The sequence below is a fragment of the Schistocerca serialis genome, chromosome 9, assembly GCF_023864345.2.
Source record: "Schistocerca serialis cubense isolate TAMUIC-IGC-003099 chromosome 9, iqSchSeri2.2, whole genome shotgun sequence".
Lineage (NCBI taxonomy): Eukaryota > Metazoa > Arthropoda > Insecta > Orthoptera > Acrididae > Schistocerca > Schistocerca serialis.
The window spans coordinates 487314657-487341231 of record NC_064646.1 but is presented as its reverse complement, the minus strand read 5'-3'; the positions used below and the strand labels follow the sequence as shown (position 1 = coordinate 487341231).

At 43.2% G+C, this 26575-nt stretch overlaps 1 protein-coding gene across 2 annotated transcripts in view; it reads left to right on the top strand.

The window, feature by feature from the left end:
- Positions 1 to 26575, top strand: part of LOC126419119 (protein transport protein Sec24A) — a 147758-nt gene that overhangs the window by 26952 nt on the left and 94231 nt on the right. For both annotated transcript variants that reach the window (XM_050086217.1, XM_050086218.1), the window contains exons 4-5: positions 12377 to 12635; positions 17144 to 18782. In XM_050086217.1, the coding sequence (XP_049942174.1) occupies positions 12377 to 12635; positions 17144 to 18782 (1898 nt within the window). The remainder of the gene's footprint in view (positions 1 to 12376; positions 12636 to 17143; positions 18783 to 26575) is intronic.

The window sequence follows — 26575 nt, the reverse complement described above, 5'->3', positions numbered from 1 at the left end:
TTTACTGGTATTGGTGCTTTCTTTATTTTTCATTCTATCATACAGTTCAAATGCAGGGTGACGTAGAGGAACCATGGCACAAGTAGAACTAATAGTTGACCAAGCACTGGGTAGACATGTATGTAGTAGAGCAGTTTATGATGGGAGGGACCATTCATTGTACACAGTCACTTTGAATAAACAGATACTACTTTATGTAAAACTAAACATAGGGCTGTACACAGGAAGATGCTGAAGGGAATGGGTTTGGCTGTCAAGAGGGGAATATGTGAAGCCATCAAAGACTACACTAGCAGAATATTATTGAGATACCTGGTACAAAACCCAAAGGAATCCTGTCAGATGCAAGAGCAGTTACTGGCCCCAAAGTTAGTGTCTCGACATTTGGGGATGACAGAGGAACTGAAACTAAGAGTAGAAAAGCAAAGCCAGAAATAGCTAAGTCTGTTTTGATATGTTCCTTTGCAAAGGAAGGTACTTAGGTACGGCCCCAGTTTAATTCTCATACTACTGCAAAGTTTAGTGATATATGAGGGTTCAGTGAAAAGTTATGCACCACCTTTGTTTCTTGTGTTTTGATGAGAATATGTTAATAAATCAGACACAGAAATAACCTATAGGATGTTCTCTTTAATATTCGATACTCACTTCAGCACATTATCAGTGGACTACTGAATACACTTCTGTCGGCAGTGAGTTTTCTGAAGTCATCACAGAATGTTGTTTGTAAAACAGTAATCTGGTAGCCAAGATTGCAGGAATTCTTATTATTCCATGATTACCGGTTGCGACGAAACTAAAGCCGCCATCATTGTATCTAGGGAGGACAGAAAACACTATAAAAGTGGGCTTGGATTCCACTTATATGACATGTATACATATAAATTTATTTACATACCTTAGGACATATACAGTTTACAACATAAAGTGGTGATATTAATAGTTGCCTATAACACGCAGGCCTTACAAAATTGTCATACATAGCGCATAGGCGTCCAAGAGAGATGACATAAATGTTAAGAGTCTCCATCACAGAGAAGCGTACGCTAGGTACTACCACAACTCCGGCTCTGTTTTTACACTACTGGCTGTGTCGCGAGATGGTGCTAGCAGAAGAGGCGCCAATGAATGTCCCAGCTTGCGTCATAACAGGCTCTGCGTGTGTGGTAACACTACATCATTAGGGCTTGTACATAATTCTAGATATTACTGTATCACATAAACATATACAAAACTTACGAAAGCAGCAGACCTACACAATTGCACATCTGCCTGCTCACATACACGACCTATCGAGAAGCAAATGCAAATTTCATGAGAAGTGCGGAATTACAAAAATGTAAATCTATCTGGTCCTATACGTAATAAGATGCGATCATACACAGATATTTTATGGGATCTGCAGGGTTATACACTGCACATCAGTCTGGTGATATATAAAATTTACCAAGAGTATATACAAAATTTTAAGAACATTACAGGCTTACACAGTTTGTACCCATCTGGTCATATATAAAAATGCCAATAAAACACACCTTGCGTATGGGCGCAGATTTTTCCAGTCATATCAAATGCACATCTGCCTGGTTACATATACAAAACATACCAAAAAGAAATGCAAATTTTTTGGGACTACAGAGTTACACAAGTGCACATCTGTCTAGTCATATATAAAACCTACCAAAAGTCATATATAAATTTAAGAACACTGCAGCGTTACACAAATGCATATCTGTCTGGTCTTATATTAAAAAACATATGATAAAATACACATTGCGTATGAGCCTATGGGTTTTGCTCTTAACGGGACAGATGTACATTTTTGTAATTCCGCACTTCTCATGAAATTTGCATTTGCCTCTCGATATGTCATGTATGTGATCAGGCAGATGTACAATTGTGTAGGTCTGCAGCTTTCATAAGTTTTGTATATATTTATGTGTTACAGTAATCTCTAGAATTGTGTACAAGCTCTAATGACGTAGTGTTACCACACAAGCAGAGCCTATTATGATGCGAGCTGTGACATTCATTGGTGCCTCTTCTGCTAGTGACATCTCACGAAGCGGCCTGTAGTGTTAGAACAGAGACGGAGTTGTGGTAGTACCTAGCTTGCGCTTCTATGTTATGGAGACACTTAACATTTATGTCATCTCTCTTGGACGCCTTTGTGCTACTTACGACAATTTTGTAAGGCCTGTGTGTTATAGGCAACTATTAATATCACGAGTGTTTGCTGTTTGCCTTGATGCCGTAACCTGTATGTTACTAAATTTATATATAAAAACAAAGATGAGGTGACTTACCGAACAAAAGCGCTGGCAGGACACACAAACAAACACAAACATACACACAAAATTCAAGCTTTCGCAACAAACTGTTGCCTCATCAGGAAAGAGGGAAGGAGAGGGGAAGACGAAAGGAAGTGGGTTTTAAGGGAGAGGGTAAGGAGTCATTCCAATCCCGGGAGCGGAAAGACTTACCTTAGGGGGAAAAAAGGACAGGTATACACTCGCACACACGCACATATCCATGTATGTGAGGATGGATATGTGCGTGTGTGCGAGTGTATACCTGTCCTTTTTTCCCCCTAAGGTAAGTCTTTCCGCTCCCGGGATTGGAATGACTCCTTACCCTCTCCCTTAAAACCCAGTTCCTTTCGTCTTCCCCTCTCCTTCCCTCTTTCCTGATGAGGCAACAGTTTGTTGCGAAAGCTTGAATTTTGTGTGTATGTTTGTGTTTGTTTGTGTGTCTATCGATCTGCCAGCGCTTTTGTTCGGTAAGTCACCTCATCTTTGTTTTTATATATAATTTTTCCCACGTGGAATGTTTCCTTCTATTATATTACTAAATTTATATGTATACATATTATATAAGTGGAATCCAAGCCCACTTTTATAGTGTTTTCTGTCCTCCCTAGATCCGATGATGAGGGATTTAGTTTCGCCGAAACCGGTAATCATGGAATAAAAAGAATTCCTGCGATCTTGGCTAGCAGATGCTTGTTTTACAAGCATCTAGATCGCTCCCACACGAGTACAATGTGCTCCCTACAAAACAGAAGGTTGTTCTGCAACCAGCCTCTCCCAGTTCTCTCCATGTCCTCAGATGCATAGTGGTGCCCCCACATATCTCGTTTCATTATCAAGAATGGATGAAAGTCAGGGGGAGGATTACTTGGAGGATGCCATATGTTGGAGAGCTTCAGGATCTGAATTTCTGCTGTGGTTGCGTGTGAAGTGTGTGGTCTGGCATTGTCGTGGCATACGAGAATATTTCTTTTTTCCTTTTGTACTGTTGTTGCATGTCATATCACAGTCATCGGCATTGTGATTTAACACCCTGAGTTGATTGTTGTTCCACGTTCAAGGAAATTAACATTTATAGCACCATCTGAGGGCTGTGTCTTGATTTTCTTTTTGTGCAGGAAACCTTTGTGTCAGTATTCCTTTGACTATTCATAGTGGTGTACCCACATTTTGTCTCCTGTCACAATTGGAATTCAGAAACACGAGAGGAGTTCCTATCAAATTTCAAGTCTATGTTCTTTAATTTCAGCTATCAACATCTCTAGTACCCATTGTGCACAAATCTTCCAGTAACCGAGAAGATTAAGGTGTTGTAATCATTTCATCTTTAGCTTCAACATTTTGCCTGTACAACTCAGTAGTTGCTGCCAGAAGATGATCAACTCTTTGTCATGCAAGTCTTATGTTTTTTATCTCACCGATGTTAAACACAGTCACCATAAACAGCTTGCATTCTTTGATGAATTTCCTATGAAGTGACACTTGCCATCAAGAATTCAGTGACAGCACACTGCTTTAATCACATTGACCAACCATCTGTGCAGGATTCCATTCTGTACACTATAACAACACAAAAGTTCTCTGCTAAGACTTCGCGCCATTTTAAATTGTAGGTGAGCCTACCTAACATTCCAGTATGTCACATATCAGTGGTGCTATCTTTTGTGGGGTTAACAGAGGTGGAGCATTACTTTTCTTTCAAACTGGGTAGATATTTCTGTCAGTGACACTGAGAAACTGCTAAAATTGAACAAAGCTCCAGGACAAGATGGGCACCCTGCCATATTTTATACAGAATTTGCCACTGATGGGAAAACCAAAAGTAATAATCATTTAGAAAAAGGGTAGTAGATGCCATCCCCAAAACTGTCACCCAAGCTCATTGACATCCATCTATAGAATCTTTGAATGTGTTTTGAAGTCAAACATAGTGAAGTATCTTGAACAGAATGACCTCCTCCACAACATTGGCCAAAGATTCCAAAAACATTAGTCACATGACATTTCTTGTGACTTTATGAAATGTATAACTCAAAGAAATCTTTTGTGCTTTGTATTTTTTTGATGTAAGGAATGCATTTGACTCAGTCCCCCCTGCGGGTCCGGGGGTTAGAATAGGCCCGAGGTATTCCTGCCTGTCGTAAGAGGCGACTAAAAGGAGTCCCTCCCCCTTAAGGGGGTAGTTTGCGCCTGCATCCGGAGATGGACGGTTCCACGACATTTTGGTTTTTCACTTATTCTGGTTTCTTCCTTCCTTTGTTTGGTTCCTTTCTTTGTCCTTCTCCATCTCATTGTCTTCCTTACTTTTTCCCTTCCCTTCTCCTTCTCCTTGCCTCCTCCTCGTTGCCTCCTCCTCGTTGCCTCCTTGTCCACTCTCTGGTCTCTGCCTCGGCATTTGAGACAGTCTGTCCTTTTTCTCCCTCTCTCCCTTTTTTTTCCCTCTTCTTCTTTCCTCCTTGTGTGTGCCTGAAGGCCGACCCACGCGTTCGCATGCGAAGCCAGTGACGGGATAACGCGTAATTCCCCGTCCTGGGTAGACAAGTAAGGCACGCATGTACCCCCTGGTAAAGGCCAGTAAAGGCCAGGCCCAGGGAGGGGTGATTTCCTGAGCTGACACCTTCCGACCATGCTGATTGGTCCCTCCATCCGTTTCTCGGGAGGTGTGACCTGAGGTGTAAACATTCACCTAAGGCGGGAGTGCCCTCTGAGAGGGTCCCCACAAGGAAGGAGCGCGCTATCGGAGACGCTGGCAATCATGGGGAATTCATCCACAATGGCTTTCTCTTCTTCTTCTCTCTCGACTTCTGCCCAAAAACGGAAACTTGACCAGCCACCAGTCACAAAAGTACTACCGCCTGCCACAAAGTTCCTCGTAGTTTCTCGATCTGAGGACGGAAAGGATTTTTCATCTGTCAACCGTTTTCGTTATCCAGAAGGGCGTAGACGCCATAGCCAAATCTGTCAAGTCTTGTACCAGGACGCGTAACAGTACCTTGTTGTTAGAAACTGAAAGCACCTTTCAGGCACAAAAACTGCTTCGGGCCAGACTCCTGTACACATTCCCTGTCCGGGTGGAGGCTCACCGCACTTTGAATTCGTTGCGTGGTGTGGTATATACTAGATCACTCGACGGATTGACTGATGCGGAGATTCAGTCTTTCCTCGCTGAGCAGGCCGTGACGGCTGTCCATAGGGTCATGAAAAAGGTCAACAATGACCTTGTACCGACCCGGACACTTTTCTTGACCTTTGATATTGTTCAGCCGCCGTCGCGCATCAAAGTGGGCTACAAGGTTATTTCTGTTCGCCCCTATGTCCCGACACCTACGTGCTGCTACCAGTGTCAGCGTTTTAATTACATTCGCCAGTCTTGTTCTAATGTGGCTAAATGTGTCACTTGTGGCAGGGTGACCATGCAGCGTCCTCCCGCGACTGTCCCATCTACAAGGATTAACGCTGTATACAGGAAATTCGAGTCAAAGGGAAAGTGTCCACCTCGGCTGCTCGCAAGCTATTTGCTAGTAGGAAGCCCACGCTGCTCCCAGCGGGGAAATACAGTACTGTCCTCACCTATCCTCGGACTACCAGGGAGGTGGCGCCACAGACATGCAATCTGACCTTCAGCACTACGGTTGTCCGTTCGGCCAGTGTTAAGATCGCCCGGTCAGCATCTCCTCTTCCTCCCGTCACCCCTAAGACACAAGCACCTTCATCAGCTTCTTGCCGAGACTAAGACCCAGAAGTCAGATGCACAGGCCTTCAAGAAGGAACCATCCCATGCAGACTTCCTACGTACCTCGAACTCCCAGCCATCGACCAGTACTTCCACTATATGACCTTCCAAGAAGGCTCATAGGAAGCAAAGTTCTCCTTCTCCACCACAGCACGTTTCTTCTCCTGCGGCACCCAGCGGTTGCCGTCCCAGGCCGTCATCTGTTTCGCCTGGCCACACCACTGGTAGTCGAACATCTGGCCGTTCACCGGCGGAGGAAGCTCCCCCTCCCGGCCATCTTAACAAGATGGCCGATGAACCTATTGAACCAGTGGAGGATGACTCTCCACCTATTGATAGTGGCGGCAGTGCTCGCTCGAAGCCAGGCCCTCAGCGGCCTTCGAGGTGACCCCTTCTTGCTTCTCCTTTTTCTTTTTCTTCTCACGATGGCACTTCTTCATTGGAATATTTGCGGCATTTGCTCCAACCTAGAGGACTTAAAGTTGCTCCTACACTTGCACTGTCCGCTCGTTGTAGCTCTCCAGGAAACAAAGCTACGCCCATGCGATCAAATTGACTTGGCACACTATGCCTCTGTGCGTTTTGACCTACCGCCTGTGGCAGGTATTCCGGCTCATGGAGGGGTTATGTTGCTGGTCCGGGATGATATTCACTACGATCCCATCACATTACACACCGGCCTGCAGGCAGTTGCCGTCCGAATTACTCTCCCCACTTTTACATTTTCCATTTGTACCGTTTACACTCCATCGTCGTCTGCCATTACCAGGGCAGACATGATGCAAATTATTGCTCAGCTACCTGCACCATTTTTGTTAACTGGAGCCTTCAATGCCCACCATCCCCTTTGGGGCTCTCCAGCATCCTGCCCGAGACGCTCCCTGTTAGCATACCTTTTCAACCACCTCAATCTTGTCTGCCTCAATACTGGTGCCCCTAATTTTCTTTTGGGCACAACTCACACTTTTTCCCATTTAGACCTCTCTATATGTACTACCCAACTTGCACGCCGGTTTGAGCGGTACGCACTTTCTGATATGTATTCGAGCGACCACTCCCCTTGTGTTATCCATCTCCTGCATCATACCCCCTCTCCGTGCTCAACTAGTTGGAACATCTCTAAAGCAGACTGGGGGCTCTTCTCTTCCAGGGCGACCTTTCGGAATCAAACCTTCGCAAGCTGCGATAGCCAGGTCGTACACCTCACGGAAATCATTCTCACTGCTGCTGAATATTCCATCTACTTCTTCTCCACGTTGCGTACCGGTCCCCTGGTGAACCACAGCATGTAGAGAGACTTTACGTGCTCGTCGACGTGCTTTACGCACCTTTAAATGCCACCCTACGATGGCAAATTGTATCAATTATAAACGATTACGTGCGCAGTGTCGTCGTGTTATTAAAGAAAACAAGAAAGCCAGCTGGGCTGCTTTCACAAGCACCTTCAACAGTTTTACTCCTCCTTCTGTTGTCTGGGGTAGCCTGTGCCGGCTATCTGGGACTAAGGTCCACTCACCAGTTTCTGGCTTGACGGTCGTGAATGACATCCTTGTGGCCCCTGAGGATGTCTCCAATGCCTTCGGCCGCTTTTTTTTGCAGAGGTTTCGAGCTCTGCTCATTACCACCCTGCCTTCCTCCCCTGAAAACAGGCAGAGGAGGCAAGGCTACCTAACTTCCGCTCCTCGAATCGTGAAAGTTATAATGCCCCATTCACCATGTGGGAACTCGAAAATGCACTTGCCCGGTCACGTTCCTCTGCTCCGGGGCCTGATTCCATTCATATTCAGATGCTGAAGAACCTTTCTCCTGCGGGTAAAAGTTTTCTTCTTCGTACTTATAATCCCATCTGGATTGAGGGTCATGTTCCCACATGCTGGCACGAGTCTATTATTGTCCCGGTTTCTAAGCCGGGGAAGGACAAGCTTTTGCCTTCCAGTTATCGACCCATCTCCCTTACCAGCTGTGTCTGTAAGGTGGTGGAGCGAATGGTTAACTCTCGTTTGGTTTGGCTGCTCGAATCTCGACACCTACTTACCAATGTACGATATGGATTTCGTAGGCGCTGCTCTGCTGTTGACCATCTGGTTACCTTGTCGACCTTCATTATGAATAACGTCTTGCGGAAGCACCCGACCGTGGCTGTGTTCTTTGATTTGGAGAAGGTTTACGACACCTGTTGGAGGGCGGGCATTCTCCGCACCATGCATACATGGGGTCTTCGCGGTCGCCTTCCTCTTTTTATTCGTGCCTTTTTAATGGATCGACAGTTCAGGGTACGTGTGGGTTCTGTCCTGTCAGACACCTTTCACCAGGAGAATGGGGTGCCACAGGGCTCAGTTTTGAGCGTCGCTCTCTGCGCCATAGCGATCAATCCAATAATGGATTGCCTCCCAGCTGATGTATCAGGCTCCCTTTTCGTGGACGATTTTACCATCTATTTTAGCGCGCAGTGTACATGTTTCCTGGAGCGCTGTCTTCAGTGTTGTCTTGACCGTCTTTACTCCTGGAGTGTCGCCAATGGCTTCCGTTTTTCTGCCGAGTAGACAGTCTATATTAACTTCTGGCACTACAAAGAGTTTCTCCCACCGTCCTTACGACTCGGTCCCATTGCTCTCCCATTTGTGGAGACAACAAAATTTTTAGGTCTTACATTTGACAGGAAACTTAGCTGGTCTCCAAGTGTGTCATATTTGGCTGCCCGTTGTACCCGTTCTCTAAATATCCTCCGTGTTCTCAGCGGTATGTCATGGGGAGCGGATCGAACCGTCCTACTTCACCTATATCGGTCGATCGTCTGCTCAAAGCTGGATTATGGGAGCTTCGTATACTCCTCTGCGCGGCCGTCCATCTTGCGCCGCCTCAACTGTATACAACATTGGGGTTTACGTCTTCCGATCGGAATGTTCTATACTAGTCCCGTTGAGTCTTCATGCTGAAGCCAGTGAATTGCCACTAACCTACCGGTGCGATGTACTGCTTTGGCGGTATGCCTGTCAGCTATTGTCAATGCCTGACCACCCGTCTTATCGTTCCTTTTTTGACGACTCTCTCGACCGTCAATACGGGTTGTATGTCTCTGCCCTGCTACCCCCTGGAGTTCACTTTCGTCGCCTCCTTCAGCACCTTGATTTTTCACTCACTGCAACCTTTCAGTGGGCGAGAGCCAAACACACCTTGGCTCCAGGCTCAGGTTCGCGTTCACCTTGACCTCAGCTCGCTCCCAAAGGAGGTTACCCCAGCTTCGGTATACCACTCCTGTTTTGTCGAACTTCGTTCAAAGTTCATTAATATGATCTTCATTTATACAGATGGCTCTAAGACCAATGACGGGGTCGGGTGTTCTTTTATTGTCGGGGTACAAAGTTTCAAATACCGGCTCCATGGCCATTGTTCGGTCTTCACAGCTGAGCTATTTGCCCTCTACCAGGCTGTTCTTTACATCTGCCGCCACTGACATTCTGCTTATGTCATCTGCTCCGATTCCCTGAGTGCCATCCAGAGCCTCAGTGATCCGTATCCGGTTCACCCTTTCATGCACCGGATCCAACGGTCTCTTCAGCAGCTGGCGGACGACAGTTCCCCGGTTAGCTTTATGTGGGTTCCTGGCCATGTCGGTATCCCTGGGAACAAAGCTGCAGATGCCGCGGCCAAGGCTGCGGTCCTCCAGCCTCGGACAGCTTCTTGTTGTGTCCCTTCTCCAGATTGTAGCAGGGTCATTTGTCAGCGCATTTTATCACTGTGGCATGCCGATTGGTCTACACTTACTGGAAACAAGCTTCGGGCCTTGAAACCTCTCCCCACGGCTTGGACGACCTCTTCACACCCTTCTCGGTAGGAGGAGGTCGTTTTGGCCAGGTTACGAATTGGACACTGCCGGTTCAGCCATCGCCATCTGCTGACGGCTGCGCCGGCGCCGTTCAGCCGATGTGGGCAATTACTGTCGGTACGCTACATTTTAACGTCCTGCCCGAATTTTAATACACTGCGCTTTGATCTTGGCCTGCTGTGTACTCTGGATGCCATTTTAGCAGATGACCCAGGAGCAGCTGCTCGCGTTCTTCGTTTTATCCACTTGACAACCATGTCTAAGGACATTTGATTATGCTTTTTTTTTTTTTTTTTTAATCGTATGCCTGCTAATGTCTTTTATAGTGTTGTCCCTTTTAGTTGCTGTTTTAACCTTGTGCCTCGCGGTGCATTGCTAACTTAGTCTGGGCGCTAATGACCATTGTAGTTGTGCGCCCTAAAACCACAAAAAAAAAAAAAAAAAAAAAAAGAAAGAATTAGGGTGTGAAACAAAATTTGTGATGAGATTGAGGATTTTATAAAATGTCAAATGAAAGATGCATTCAGCAGTCTATATTTCCACTTTTACTTTATTTTTGTGACCAACTTTATTGTTTCACTGCATCAGCTTATGACCCCTCAACTGATTTGTAGGAAAAATGCAACCTCATGTGCAATTGCAGTAAGGGTCAGCATTCAGTACGTGATATCTTTAGAGGTCTTTTTAACAATGTGTTCACTTTATTGATTCCAGTGTGCAGTTGACGGATGATGAGATTGTGTTGTTAAAAAGAAGTCTACGGATACCCGTTACTGAATGCTGGCCCCTATTTTGATCATGCCTGAGGCCCAATTTTTCGTACACGGGGCCTGAAGATGGCACAGTGAAATGCTAAAACAGGTTACACAAATAAAATAAAATTGGAAATATAGACACCTGAAGATAATTTTGATTTGACATTTTATGTTGAATATCCTAAGTCCCACAACCGTCCTGTATAAAAAGGAGCTTACAGAGCCTTGAGGATTTTGTGGTAGGGAAGACATAGCATGTAATCACAGATGTAGAGTCATCAAAAGAAGTAGAAGTAGCTTCAGGTGTGCCAGAGGGAAGTGTGTTGAGCTGCTTTCTGTTTGTAACTCTTCCGGCTTTCCCGGCGAGATCTTGACATGTGGAATAAACGGGTCTACTGCCGGATGTTTGTGTCGCTCTGGCACAATATTTTGGCCATGTAACTTGTTGCCTTCTTCAGGTGCTACCTCAGACTGCCATGTTTGAGTATCTTGTCCGGTATTTATGCCCAGAGGGCACTGGGTGCTGTTTGTTTTGTGGTAGATAATATTACTACTAACCACAGACTTTTTGCAGTTAATGCAGTTATCTGTACTAAAGAAAATATTCACAAATATCTTTAAGATTTCAAAGTGGTATTAAGATTGGTAAGTTGCTTTAAATGTATGCAATTTAAAATTATGAGCTTCACAAAATGCAATAAAATTGTATCATATGGCTACAAGTTTCACTGTGTCACGCTTAGAACTGGTCAACTCGAATAGAATGGTTTGTAGGGATACGAAATGGGATGACCGCATATGCTTAGTTGTAGGCAGAATGGGTGCAGATGATTTGTTGGCAGTATTTGGGGGAAATGTGATTAGTCTACAAAGGAAATTGCTTACAAAATGCATGCGTCCAATGTTAAAGTATTGGTCAGATGTGGGGGACCCATTCCGAATAGGACTAACAGGCACACAAATGGTGACAGTCAGTTTGGCCCACAGGAGAGTGTTATGGAAATGTTGAGAAACCTGAATTGGCTGATGCTTAAAGATAAGTGACAATTATTTTGCAAAAACCTATTTACAAAGTTTAGAGAACCAATATTAAGTGAGGCATATGAAGATATACTTCAGCCACTTTTGTATTGCCACCATATGGATGGCAAGACTAGGTAGAGTAACTACAATGCACAAAGAGCCATTGAAGCATGTAAGAAACCCTAAAGTGTGATATAATACTAAGTACCCTTTGCTATGCACATTAGTGTTTTGCAGAATACATGTCTAGATGTAGAACTGGTGAAAATATGACATAAAACATGCCACCATCAAGGATGGAGCAAGACAATGCTGAAATTCAGATACAAGTATTCTGAAGCACAGTATCTCCCACAGGCATGCAGTTAGATGTCAGCTGCAAGGAGATGGTACAGGTACACTCTATAACTCATTGAGATTGAAAGTCTTGACAAAAGGGGGAAAATTAATATCTACATAACCACTTGCAGTACTCAGTTCTGATCTACAGCTTCTGTAGAGTTGGATAGAAAGCATCTTAACATTTTTTGAAGAAGTGCAATGAGGAGATTCTTTGGGATCTGTTAAAGATGGACAGTGGAAATGTGAAAACCAAGCACTGTTTCATAATTTTGTATTTGATACCGGAGAAAGAGCATAAGAATATTCTTTGTCTAACCTCGCTGCTCAGATAGTGCACTTTGATTTTAGATTAACAGAAAATTGTTATATTTGTACTGTTTTGTTGTAGGTAGTCTGTCTTCACAATCGTCAAGGGATCCTTCGCCGGCACCGTCAAGTGCATCTACCCTATCGTCTTCTACTCCAAACCTCGCGTCCCTCGATAACACTGGGCGGCAACCTGGAAGAGTGCCTGTATTGCCTTCCAACCCGTACACCCCTTTGCAGACTGGGTCGGGGTCACCACTGAGAATAGCACCACACGGTAGCAGCCATCCACATCTCTCAGCAGGTGCTTCATCTGGCCAGCAAGTGCAGCCAGAACAGAGGTTTGTTATAAGCAATAAGCAAACTATTTCTATTGTGTTGCACATAGTCATTACTTTCCAAGATGTACTTAATCCAGTTATCCTAATTTTCGCAATAAGATATGCTACTATAGTGCAAGTTGTTTTTTAACATTGTTACCAAAAATCTCAAAGTTGTTGACTGATTTACTTCAAATTTTTACACGACACTCTAATAAACATTCAGACAGACGTAGGCTGCATATATTTTTTAACTGATTCTGAGAAAGATAATTCTGCACTGCTGTGCTGCAAAAATGTACAGTTTCATTTTCTTGGACAGAAAGGAGGGAGAAGGAGATTAGGACATGTATCCAGTTCCCAGATAAATATACACCGAAGAGCCAAAGAAACTGGTACACTCGCCTAATATCGTGTAGTGCTGCTGCAAGCTTGCAGAAGTGCCACAGCACGCCATGGCATGGACTCTAGTGATGTCTGAAGTAGTGCTGGAGGTAATTGAAACAATAAATCCTGCAGAGCTGGCCATAATTTTGTAAGAGTACAAGGGGGTGGAGATCTCTTCTGAACACCTTGTTGCAAGGCATCCCAGATATGCTCAATAATGTTCATGTCTGGGGAGATTGGTGACCAGCGGAAGTGTGTAAATTCAGAAGTGTGCCCCTGGAGCCACTCTGTACTGGAATTGCCCAAATCTGTTGGAATGCACAATGGACATGAATGGATGCAGGTGATCAGACAGGATGCTTACATAAGTGTTACCTGTCAGAGGCATAGCTAGACAATTGCACACGCCCCACACCGTTACAGAGCATCCACTAGTTTGCACAGTGCCCTGCTGACAAGCATGGTTCCTGGCTTCATGAGGTTGTCTCCATACCCATACACATCCATCGGCTTGATACAATTTGAAATGAGACTTGTCCAACCAGGCAACATGTTTCCAGTAATCAACAGTCCAGTGTCAGTGTTGATGGGCCCAGACAAGTTGTAAAGCTTTGAGAGACAAGGCATAAAGCTGTGTGTTGTGCAGTCATCAAGGGTACACGAGTGGGCTACCAGCTCCAAAAACCCATATTGGTGATGTTTTATTGAATGGTTCATACGCTGACACTTGCTGATAACCCAGCATTGAAATCTGCAGCAATATGCCGATGGGTTGCACTCCTGTCATGTTGAACAATTCTCTTCAGTCGTCGTTGGTCCCATTCTTGCAGGATCATTTCCTGGCTGCAACGATGTTGGAGATTTGCTGTTTTCCCAGATGCCTGATATTCACGGTACACTCGTGAAATAGCCATATGGGAAAATCCTCACTTCATCAGTACCTTGGTGATGCTGTGTCCCATTGCTCATGCGCTGACTATAACACCACATTCAAACTCGCTCAAATCTTGATAACCTGCCGTTGTAGCAGCAGTAACTGATCCAACAACTGCGCCAGACACTTGTTGTCTTATAGGTGTTGCCGACCACAGCACTGTATTCTACCTGTTTGCATATCTCTGTTTTTGAATATGCTTGTCTATACCAATTTCTGTGTTACTTCAGTGTACTTAGCAATTGTAAAGCTCTGTTGGATTCACTAGCACATTTAAGAGAGCGTACAATATCAAAATAGGAGCAAGATCCCTTAGTCTTTTGTCCAGTGCCCTTTAGTGATGTGTGAACTCTAGCGCCCCCCCCCCCCCCTCTCTCTCTCTCTCTCTCTCTCTCTCTCTCTCTCTCTCTGTGTGTGTGTTTATGTGTGTGTTGTCTCCCAATATTGTAGCCTGGCTGCTTAAAAAGTTTGCACGTCCTTTTTTTATGTGCTTATTTACTGCTAAAGATATCATATGTTTAGTAAAACATCATTCTGTCCTCTCATATGAAATATATTCGATGGTGGGTTTCCTTTATTGCTTATTTAAATAATATTTGAGAGAAAAGGGATGGCTCTGCTTATTAGCTACCAAGATGTAACATTTGGAGAATGGATAAGCCCTGAAGAATATTAAGCCATTCACATTCTACAAAGGTAATGTTACTTGTGTTGCAACACAATTTGACCACTTAAACAGTAGAAAATTTTTTTTGTCCAGGAAAAAACCGCGAAAAATCCAGGAATTTTTCATTGTTTTAATCTTGAGTTAAAGTTTTGTAATTTTGACTGGTAAGAACTGATAGTCTAACAAAGAATTTTACTGTACCCACTACTGGGGAATAGTACTGCAGCAATAAAATGTAAACGAGAGAATAAAACCAAAATAAAACTTACAATAATAAAACTTAAGTTGCAAAAGGTAATGCGCCATTTACAACAACAAAACACAGTGCACACACAAGTGCCTGTCAAAAGCAAAATGTGTCAAAGGCCTTGGGATGAAGACAGTGGAATACTTGATAACAGCAAAATACTTCCAATGAGCCTGACATCATAACTGTTTACATTAAGTTCGGTTTGAGCCAGCGGGCTCATGCGCATGTACAGTTGAGTTGTGTATGAGCAGTACCTTCTGCTTCTGGCTACTTGAAGAGTGGCTGCAGCATGACACGGGGAAGTTATGGGACGCAGAAAAATTTTTCTGGTGCGCCTAAGCTGCCAGATTCGCGCATGTACAGAGCAGTCTGGGTTGTATTGGGGAGGGGGATAGTGACCAGTGTTTACATTTAGTGATTTTGATGCTTTCTCTTCATTTACATTTCATACGACAAATGAAAGCAAAATGGATTTCTGTGGCTGGAAGCTATCAAGGGAATTAAAATATAGTCACATAATTACAGAAGGCTAAAATGTGTCACTAGTTTCAGTTTTCTGATTTTATTTTATTTCTATGTTTTTGACAGTCAAGCATTAATCGCCTTGCACAACAACGAAGTTATTTTTGTCGATTTTCTACATAATTGTGGGTTTTATTAATCTTTGCCACACATGCAGTCAATTTATAAGAAACAAAATGTTTCATTCCACACTATTGGCTAGTTTCAAGTGTTCACTGAATTTAAAGTGCACATTTTCATCTTCTGGCACGTATGACATTTTGTGATAATAAAGAATCAAACATGAGACAACACAGTACTGGTACTCCAAGAAAATTTGCATCCCGAAAAGCACAATAAAAAGCTCAGTGTCAGGTTGTGGCCTACTTCATTGTAAATCTGGACATAAGAATGTATCCTTTAAGCTGAATTATGCATTTTAGTGTGGTTTACAAAATTCCTATATTCTTGAAGTATTCTCTGATGTCCTATTTCCTTTATGATGATGTGTAAGGACTCACTGCCATATGTGAATAAACATATGGACTACCTATATCACCGTAGCTGCCCACGTGCAGTTACGTCTGTTTTCTGGTGCTCTCAGGCAGCTGTTGAAACAACCCATTTCGAAGAGGTCGCAGGAGAATATTGCGAATGGTTCTTTGAGAAGCGTTATTTTCAAAGGAAATTACCTTTTATGCAAGATGAATTGTTATGTGTGAGAATGAGCAATGAATTTTTTTAAATCGTAGAGGATTTGACTCTCATTTAAAACTTAACAATTTGAGTACCAAACCACTTGGAATAATTTCGAGTTCAGAAGACCAGACATTAATGTCATTGTTTGAAATTTTACTGGCACATTTGTGTGTTGTATCTTAAAGTATAACTCTCGCTAAAAAGACTAGTGTTATATGTGAAAGCTTAACTTTTCTTGTAGTTTACTAATCCTCAAGATCAGTATTATTCGTGAAAGCTTAGGTTTTCATGTTGCTGCACTACATACATTAATTTAAGCCATTAACTTTTCCTTTTTGTGTGTTCACGCTACTTAACAGTGATGTTGCTGCTGGGTCACTACATCATATGTCATGCTCTATCTGCTGTCATTGGCTGGCAAGATCACATGAGATGAGCTATGATTGACTTGCAAAAGTGCATTGCACTCTCTATTTCAATTCTTTTGAAATTAACGTGCTGTGTTTGATGGAATTCAGATTTGTACTTCTGTAATATGAAAATATGCAGTGTATTGTAATATGAAAATGTGCAGCGTATGTGTTGCTGCACATCAAAGATCTTTCCAAAATGTGTCTTTTCACCAAGTTTCGTTTTCTAAACTGCTGGGAAGTTCTATGCTGGTGTATAAAACCTTTACCATTCAAAGGATTGTTGTTCTTACTGCTCTGAGGGAAACTACACTGTTGCGTATCATGGAAAAAGTGTATTTTAACCTCAGAAGAAGAGTATTTTCACGTGGGGAAAAGTTCGTTTTTAACCAAGAGCCCCGGAATTTTTCTTTTTTCTTGTCCATGTATACACCCTGTAAAAGTTTTAATAAAGCAGTTTCCAATGCTACTAATTTTCTGTAGTCCTGTACCACCTGCATGAATCTGTGTAGCAATGATACATTTTTGGGAAGCATGTTCTTGCTCCCACTTCAAATGGTGGCCCTAATAACTACTTTGAAACTCTAGGGCACACTATAGTAATCTCTCTTCTGTTAAGGCATTGTGAAAGCAAATGTGCTGTTTGTTTTACGTATAATTCCACACATGTTTTATTTACAGGTACAGTCCAGCTGTTCAGCAGATGGGCTTCTCATCTCCACATATAAATGGCCCAAATGTGGGGATTCCTCCCACTTCGAGGATCGTGCGAACTAATATGGAAGGAACTGTTGCGAGGAGTGATGTGCAGGATGGCTCGGAGCATCTCGACCAGTCACCAAAAAATCAAGAACTGCAGAGACAGGTGCCTTATGCACAACCTGCTGTAACACAGCAGCAAAGCAGTGGACAGGTGCCTTCTTACCCCCAGCAACAAGGCCAGAGAATGCAAGGGGACCACCAGATTTCAGCTCAGTTCATGCAGCCTGGTCAGCATCAGTTACAAGGCCCCCCCACTTTGTACAGTGGTGTCAGTCCTCAGAAGATTCAAGGAATGTCTAATGTTCAGCAGGCATCACCAGTCCAGGCTGCTTTCCAGACTGTGAATCCAATTTTTAAGCCACAGGTGACTGGTCAGCAGCACATGGATCAAAGTTCTCCCTCTCAGCAACTTTTAAATCAGAGGAAGCCAGTCGATAGACCTCAGCCCCAAGGGCTTCAGTCACAGACCCCTGCAGGCAACCAGTATCAGCAGAGCGTGAGTGTCTACGAAAACCAGGGAGCGAATCCACAGGTACAGCAGGCACCGCAGCTAGCGAGGACAAACTTAACACAAACACCAGTGAATCGTTTGCAGGGACAGAATCAGTTTTCCTCTTCTACGACAAACCAACGACTGGTGAACTTGCCGGAACAAACTTTTGTTCAGCCTCGAGCCCAGGGTCCAAGTCAGATAATGCGTCCACCACTTAATCAACCTGTGGGACAAGCTTTCACTTCTGAGCCTCCCAAGAGTGGTACACAGTTGCAGCCGACAAATCAGTTTCCACAGCCTCCAAATCAGCTCTCAGCTGGTGCTCCCACTCAGCAACCGTATACCCCAAATACTTACGGACAGGCCAGGAACAATCCACCTGCGAATCAGTTCTCATACGCTTCGAGTCAGCCGTATCTGCAGAGTTCAGATTCACATGTAAACTCATCTGCCAGGCAGATGCAGCAGCAGCAGCAGCAGCAGCAGCAGCAGCAGCAGCACATTCCAGGTCAGTTCCCTCCACAGCAGCCAGCTGGTGCCTCTTATCAGTCTGGAATCACTGGTCCTGCTTCACCAGGCTACCCAGGACAGAACATTGTGACTCAGATGGGCACACAACAACAGCACCACCACCACCACCACCACCACCACCAGCAGCAGCAGCAGCAGCAGCAGCAGCAGCAGCCACAGCCACAACCAGTACCTTATAAACCTGGAGCATCTGCACCAACATTAACACAGTTCGCACCATCTATTCCAAGGAGTCAAGATCAGGGCCCTTATTTGCCAGCCTCACAGGGACCACCACAAATGACACATCCTCCACAGCTACAGCAGCAGCAACCACAGCAACAGGTGCCTCAACAACTACAGCAGCAGCAACACCAGCAACAATTGCTTCAACAACGTCAACAACAACAACAGCAGCAGCAGCCGCAGCAACAACTGCTTCAACAACAGCAGCAGCATCCGGTAGCTCCATGGCTCAACACGCAAGTGACACCCATTCAGCAGCAGCAGCAGCAGCAGCAGCATCACCCATTGGTCAAAAGGTATCCACAGCAGGTACGTACAAAGTACAAAAATGTGAAAAATGTTAACTTTGAGAGAATAAAAGCTGACTGCAATTATATAAGCACTTTTTAGGCTGCAGATTTTCAATATCTTGGATTCAAAGTTCCATATTCCAGTGTTAGAGAGAATAGATGGAAATTGAGTGGAATGAAACATAACAATGATGTACAGCAAATGGATTATGTAGATAAAGGCAGCAGAGTGTTGCTAGAATAGGGATCACAGTTGATGTAAATGGTTTGCTTTCAGTCAGAGCAGCCTACTGGTATGAGTTGTAACAGGGTTAGTAAATGTTCACAAATAGTAGTGTGTCATAACAGCTGACACAGTGTGTGGAGTTGTGCCCAGCAGCTTGTTTTACTGCTAGGTAGTGGATGGTTAATTATTGGCTGCAGTATGGCAGCCACCGTTTATTTGTGTAGACAGATGGTTGGTTCGGCACGTTATTTGCATACCACATTCATCAGGAAATTGCAGAATGTAGAAGAGATCCATTGCATAAGTGCTGATTGACCAACTAAATAATTATGGAAAGCATGAGGATGCTCTGGCAAAGGCACGGAGTAGGTGCAAGAAATTAGGCAACGAGACATCTGTGAGCTTTTATGGGAGATAGTAGCTCCTGAATTTGAATCTGACCAAAATGTTAGCACTGTCAGGATGACCTTACTGTGTGTGTCAAGGTACCCATGGTATTTTAATCTCTGCAGTTAGTGTTGTAATCTGGTTTTATATATGAGTGATATAATTCTGCATCTATATCTAAATGCCGGCCGAAGTGGCCGTGCGGTTAAAGGCGCTGCAGTCTGGAACCGCAAGACCTCTACGGTCGCAGGTTCGAATCCTGCCTCGGGCATGGATGTTTGTGATGTCCTTAGGTTAGTTAGGTTTAACTAGTTCTAAGTTCTAGGGGACTAATGACCTCAGCAGTTGAGTCCCATAGTGCTCAGAGCCATTTTTTTCTATATCTAAATGCCATGCGGGATTAGCTGAGCGGTCTAAGGCACTGCAGTCATGGACTGTGTGGCTGGTCCCGGCGGAGGTTAGAGTCCTCCCTCGGGCATAGGTGTGTGTGTTTGTCCTAAGGATAATTTAGGTTATGTAGTGTGTAAGCTTAGGGACTGATGACCTTAGCAGTTAAGTCCCATACGATTTCACACACATTTGCACATATCTAAATCTATACTCTACAAACCACAATGAGCTGCATGTCAGAGGGTATGTCCCATTTTTCCCGTTTCTAGTGTTCCTTCCCATTCCATTCACATGGATTGTGGGAAGAATGATAGTTTGAAGGCCTCTGTGTGTGCTGTAATTATTCTAATCATGTCCTCATGACCCCTATATGTGCAATACATAGGGGTTTTAGTATATTTCTAGAGTCATTTAAAGCTGGTTTGTGTAACTTTGTTAATAGACTTTCTCAGGATAGTTTGCATCTACCGTCAGGAGCCTTCCAGTTCAGTTCCTTAAATAGGTCTGTGACATACTTCCACAGATCGAACAAACATGTGAGCATTCGTGCTTAAATTGTTTGTATATGTGATTATACCATGCTTGTCCTATTTTGTATGGGTCCCACACACTTGAGTAAGGTTTGAATTGAAGTTTGTGTTAGGGTGGACATTGGACTTAGGTAGTCTATGCATCTGTATTAGCCCCAACGATACAGTGGCATAATGGCTGGCACATCTGTCTAGTAAGCAGGAAACATGGGTTCAAGTCCCAGTCGTGGTACAGATTTTATTTCATTCCTTTGGGTTCTGTCCTTACCATATTTAAATGGCTGAACATTTAAAGCAACTTGTCAATCTTTGCACCACTTTGATCAAGATCTGACTGACTATTTATGCAGCTTCTTTCAGACAGTACTCCATTATAGATAACTGCATCATCTGCAAAAAGTCTGAAGTTACTAATAATATTGTCTTCATGGTCATTAATATACTTACAACATGAACAGCAAGTGTCCCAACACTCTCTTTTGAGGCACACACAAAGTTACTGCTACATCTGACAATGACTCTCCATCCAAGATAACAGGCTGCATCCTCCCTACCAAATAGTTCTCAGTCCAGTAACAAATTTCCCGTGATACCCCTTATGATCATACTTCCGACAATATATGTAGGTGTGGTACAGAGTCAAATGCTTTTTGGAAATAAATAAATACTGCATCTGCCTGACTTCCTTGATCAAAAGCTTTCAGTTGGCACGTGAGAATTGTTTGAGTAGGATTTTGTATGATGGATGTTATCGGTATATATGCTGGTTGGCATGGAATGGGTCATTCTGTTGGATATACCTTAAGATAATATGTTCTAAGATTGTACAACAAATTCATGTCAGGGGTATTGGATGGTAGTTTTGTGGATCACTTCTATTACCGTTCTTGTGCACATGCTTGACCTGTGCTTTCCTCCAACTACTGGGCACGATTTCTTGTTTGAGGGATCTACAATAGATTATAGTTAGAGAGGGGCTGGTTCAATATAGTAACTGATAAGGATACCATTAGGCCCTGTAGCTTTGTTAAATTGTGACGGTTTTAGCTGTTTCTCAACGCCACTGACACTAATACCTCTTTCACTCATCTCTTCAGTGGTACGAGCATTAAATTGGAGCTAATCTCTTGGGTTTTACATTGTAAAGGAACATTTGAAAATAAGAGTTAATAATTTCAGTGGTTGCTTTGCTACCCTCAATTTCAGCTCCTGTCTCATTCACTAGGGACTAGACACTGACTTGGTGCCACTAACTGCCTTTACATATGACCAGAATTTCTTTGGGTTTTCTGAAATATCATTTAACAACATTTTGCTATGGTAGTCATTGAAGGCATCATGCATTGCTCTCTTGACAGGCAAATGTGTTGCATTCAGCACCTATTTGTCTATAGTCATACGCATTGTTTTGCATCTATTATGCAATAGTCTGTTTTTTCTTTAGAAGTTTCTTTACAGTGGCTGTATACCATGAAGGTTCCCCCCTATTATGAACTGTCTACTTGGTACCTATATATCCAGTGCATGGTCAACTATTCTTTTAAACTTTAGCTATAGTTCCTCTACATGTTCTTGCCCTGGGCTGAAAGTTTGAAGTTCCTCATTGAGATAGGACACTGCTGAATTTTTATGTAGTTTACTAAACATATGAGAGTTGGAACTTTAATAGTGACAACTATTTATTTACAGCTCGTACAAAATAGATGTTGTTGTTGTGGTCTTCAGTCCTGAGACTGGTTTGATGCAGCTCTCCATGCTACTCTATCCTGTGCAAGCTTTTACATCTCCCAGTACCTACTGCAACCTACATCCTTCTGAATCTGCTTAGTGTATTCATCTCTTGGTCTCCCTCTATGATTTTTACCCTCCACACTGCCCTCCAATGCTAAATTTGTGATCCCTTGATGCCTCAAAACATGTCCTACCAACCGATCCCTTCTTCTAGTCAAGTTGTGCCACAAACTTCTCTTCTCCCCAATCCTATTCAATACCTCCTCATTAGTTACGTGATCTACCCACCTTATCTTCAGCATTCTTCTGTAGCACCACATTTCGAAAGCTTCTATTCTCTTCTTGTCCAAACTGGTTATTGTCCATGTTTCACTTCCATACATGGCTACACTCCATACAAATACTTTCAGAAACGACTTCCTGAAACTTAAATCTATACTCGATGTTAACAAATTTCTCTTCTTCAGAAACAATTTCCTTGCCATTGCCAGTCTACATTTTATATCCTCTCTACTTCAACCATCATCAGTTATTTTACTCCCTAAATAGCAAAACTCCTTTACTACTTTAAGTGTCTCATTTCCTAATCTAATCCCCTCAGCATCACCCGATTTAATTTGACTACATTCCATTATCCTCGTTTTGCTTTTGTTGATGTTCATCTTATATCCTCCTTTCAAGACACTGTCCATTCTGTTCAACTGCTCTTCCAAGTCCTTTGCTGTCTCTGACAGAATTACAATGTCATCGGCGAACCTCAAAGTTTTTATTTCTTCTCCACGAATTTTAATACCTACTCCGAATTTTTCTTATGTTTCCTTTACTGCTTGCTCAATATACAGATTGAATAACATCGGGGAGAGGCTACAACCCTGTTTCACTCCTTTCCCAACCACTGCTTCCCTTTCATGCCCCTCAACTCTTATAACTGCCATCTGGTTTCTGTACAAATTGTAAATAGCCTTTCGCTCCCTGTATTTTACCCCTGCCACCTTCAGAATTTGAAAGAGAGTATTCCAGTTAACGTTGTCAAAAGCTTTCTCTAAGTTTACAAATGCTAGAAACGTAGGTTTGCCTTTTCTTAATCTTTCTTCTAAGATAAGTCGTAAGGTTAGTATTGCCTCACGTGTTCCAACATTTCTACGGAATCCAAACTGATCTTCCCCGAGGTCCGCTTCTACCAGTTTTTCCATTCGTCTGTAAATAATACGCGTTAGTATTTTGCAGCTGTGACTTATTAAACTGATAGTTCAGTAATTTTCACATCTGTCAACACCTGCTTTCTTTGGGATTGGAATTATTATATTCTTCTTGAAGTCTGTGGGTATTTCGCCTGTCTCATACATCTTGCTCACCAGATGGTAGAGTTTTGTCATGACTGGCTCTCCCAAGGCCATCAGTAGTTCTAATGGAATGTTGTCTACTCCCGGGGCCTTGTTTCGACTCAGGTCTTTCAGTGCTCTGTCAAACTCTTCACGCAGTATCTTATCTCCCATTTCATCTTCATCTACATCCTCTTCCATTTCCATAATATTGTCCTCAAGTACATCACCCTTGTATAAACCCTCTATATACTCCTTCCACCTTTCTGCCTTCCCTTCTTTGCTTAGAACTGGGTTGCCATCTGAGCTCTTGATATTCATACAAGTGGTTCCCTTCTCTCCAAAGGTCTCTTTAATTTTCCTGTAGGCAGTATCTATCTTACCCCTAGTGAGACAAGCCTCTACATCCTTACATTTGTCCTCTAGCCATCCCTGATTAGCCATTTTGCACTTCCTGTCGATCTCATTTTTGAGACGTTTGTATTCCTTTTTGCCTGCTTCATTTACTGCATTTTTATATTTTCTCCTTTCATCAATTAAATTCAATATTTCTTCTGTTACCCAAGGATTTCTATTAGCCCTCGTCTTTTTACCTACTTGATCCTCTGCTGCCTTCACTACTTCATCCCTCAGAGCTACCCATTCTTCTTCTGCTGTATTTCTCTCCCCCATTCCTGTCAAATGTTCGCTTATGCTCTCCCTGAAACTCTCTACAACCTCTGGTTCTTTCAGTTTATCCAGGTCCCATCTCCTTAAATTCCCACCTTTTTGCAGTTTCTTCAGTTTCAATCTGCAGTTCATAACCAATAGGTTGTGGTCAGAATCCACATCTGCCCCTGGAAATGTCTTGCAATTTAAAACCTGGTTCCTAAATCTCTGTCTTACCATTATATAATCTATCTGATACCTTTTAGTATCTCCAGGATTCTTCCAGGTATACAACCTTCTTTCATGATTCTTGAACCAAGTGTTAGCTATGATTAAGTTATGCTCTGTGCAAAATTCTACAAGGCGGCTTCCTCTTTCATTCCTTCCCCCCAATCCATATTCACCTACTATGTTTCCTTATCTCCCTTTTCCTACTGACGAATTCCAGTCACCCATGACTGTTAAATTTTCGTCTCCCTTCACTACCTGAATAATTTCTTTTATCTCGTCATACATTTCATCAATTTCTTCATCATCTGCAGAGCTAGTTGGCATATAAACTTGTACTACTGTAGTAGGCATGGGCTTTGTGTCTATCTTGGCCACAATAATGCGTTCACTATGCTGTTTGTAGTAGCTAACCCGCACTCCTATTTTTTTATTCATTATTAAACCTACTCCTGCATTACCCCTATTTGATTTTGTGTTTATAACCCTGTAATCACCTGACCAAAAGTCTTGTTCCTCCTGCCACCGAACTTCACTAATTCCCACTATATCTAACCTATCCATTTCCCTTTTTAAATTTTCTAACCTACCTGCCCGATTAAGGGATCTGACATTCCACGCTCCGATCCGTAGAACGCCAGTTTTCTTTCTCCTGATAACGACGTCCTCTTGAGTAGTCCCCGCCCGGAGATCCGAATGGGGGACTATTTTACATCCGGAATATTTTACCCAAGAGGACGCCATCATCATTTAATCATACAGTAAAGCTGCATGTCCTCGGGAAAATTTACGGCTGTAGTTTCCCCTTGCTTTCAGCCGTTCGCAGTACCAGCACAGCAAGGCCGTTTTGGTTAATGTTACAAGGCCAGATCAGTCAATCATCCAGACTGTTGCCCCTGCAACTACTGAAAAGGCTGCTGCCCCTCTTCAGGAACCTCATGTTTGTCTGGCCTCTCAACAGATACCCCTCCATTGGGGTTGCACCTACGGTACGGCCATCTGTATCACTGAGGCACGCAAGCCTCCCCACCAATGGCAAGGTCCATGGTTCATGGGGGGAGGCAAAATAGATATTGGTTTCAAAGTTTCACTGACCTTCAAAGTAGTCACCAGCATTGTGTATAACACATTGCCAGTGATGTGGAAGTCGTAGGTTACTCTTAACAGTGCCAGTTGTGTTGACAGTTCAAGCAGCACAGTCTATTGCCTGACAATTGTAGCAGTTCTGAAGTGAATGCCGTGAAGTGTTTCCTTCAGTTTATAAATCGAGTTGAACTCCCGAGGGCTGAAGTCAGGGGAGTGCACTTAGCAGCTCCATCAGTGAAACAAATCAGTAACTGTATGGTCTTGAGCATTGTCCTGCAAAATGATGGTCAGGTCCTGCAAAAAGTGTCATCACTTCTGTCTCTATGCTGTTGATTTTGGAACACAATCTACGACCAGCTTAGACACAGAAGTGATGACGCTTTCTGCAGGACCTGACGGTCATTTTGCAGGACAATGCTCAAGCACGTACAGTGCAAGATGTTACTGATTTGTTTGACTGATGGGGCTGCTAAGTGCTATGCCACCTACTGCATTCCCCTGACTTAAGCCCTCGTGAGTTCAACTCGATTTATAAACTGAAGGAAACACTTCACGGCATTCGCTTCAGAACTGCTACAAATTCGTCAGGCAATAGACCGCGCCGCTCAAACCTTCAACACAACTGGCACTGCTAAGAGTATCCTATGAGTTCCAAATCGCTGGCAACGAGTTATACACAATGCTGGTGACTACTTTGAAGGTCAGTAAAACTTTGAAACACACATCTATTTTGTACGAGCTGTAAATAGATAGTTGCCGCTATTAAAGTTCCAACCCTCATACATGTGTTTCTGTTTGTTTTAATTGTCCTTTCTACTTTGGTAATCATTGTTGCCACAATTGCGTCATGATCACTCATACCAGTTTTGGTGTGGACATTCTCAAAGAGGTTTTTTTTCGTCACGAGTGGAGTCCCTAACTAGATTTTCGTGGTAGTTTCCAGAAAAGGCATTTAGTAATATCCCACAAGATGTCTTTATCACATCCACCATTAATAAAACTTTTACTTTCCAAATTAATTATTGGTTGATTAAAGTCTGCACCAGTGATTGGGGAACTTACATACAAGTGAACTGAGGTTTTCTCTAAAGTTTTCTGTTACATCTGGAGATGAGTCTGGTGGACAATAGAAGGATCCAAGTATCATTTTATGCCCACTCCTGATACTGAGTCTTGCCCAAAGTCTCACATGCAGCTTCAATATCTACCTTGGTGGATTTGAGTTTCTTGACTACTGCAACAAATAGAGCACCTACATTTCTCG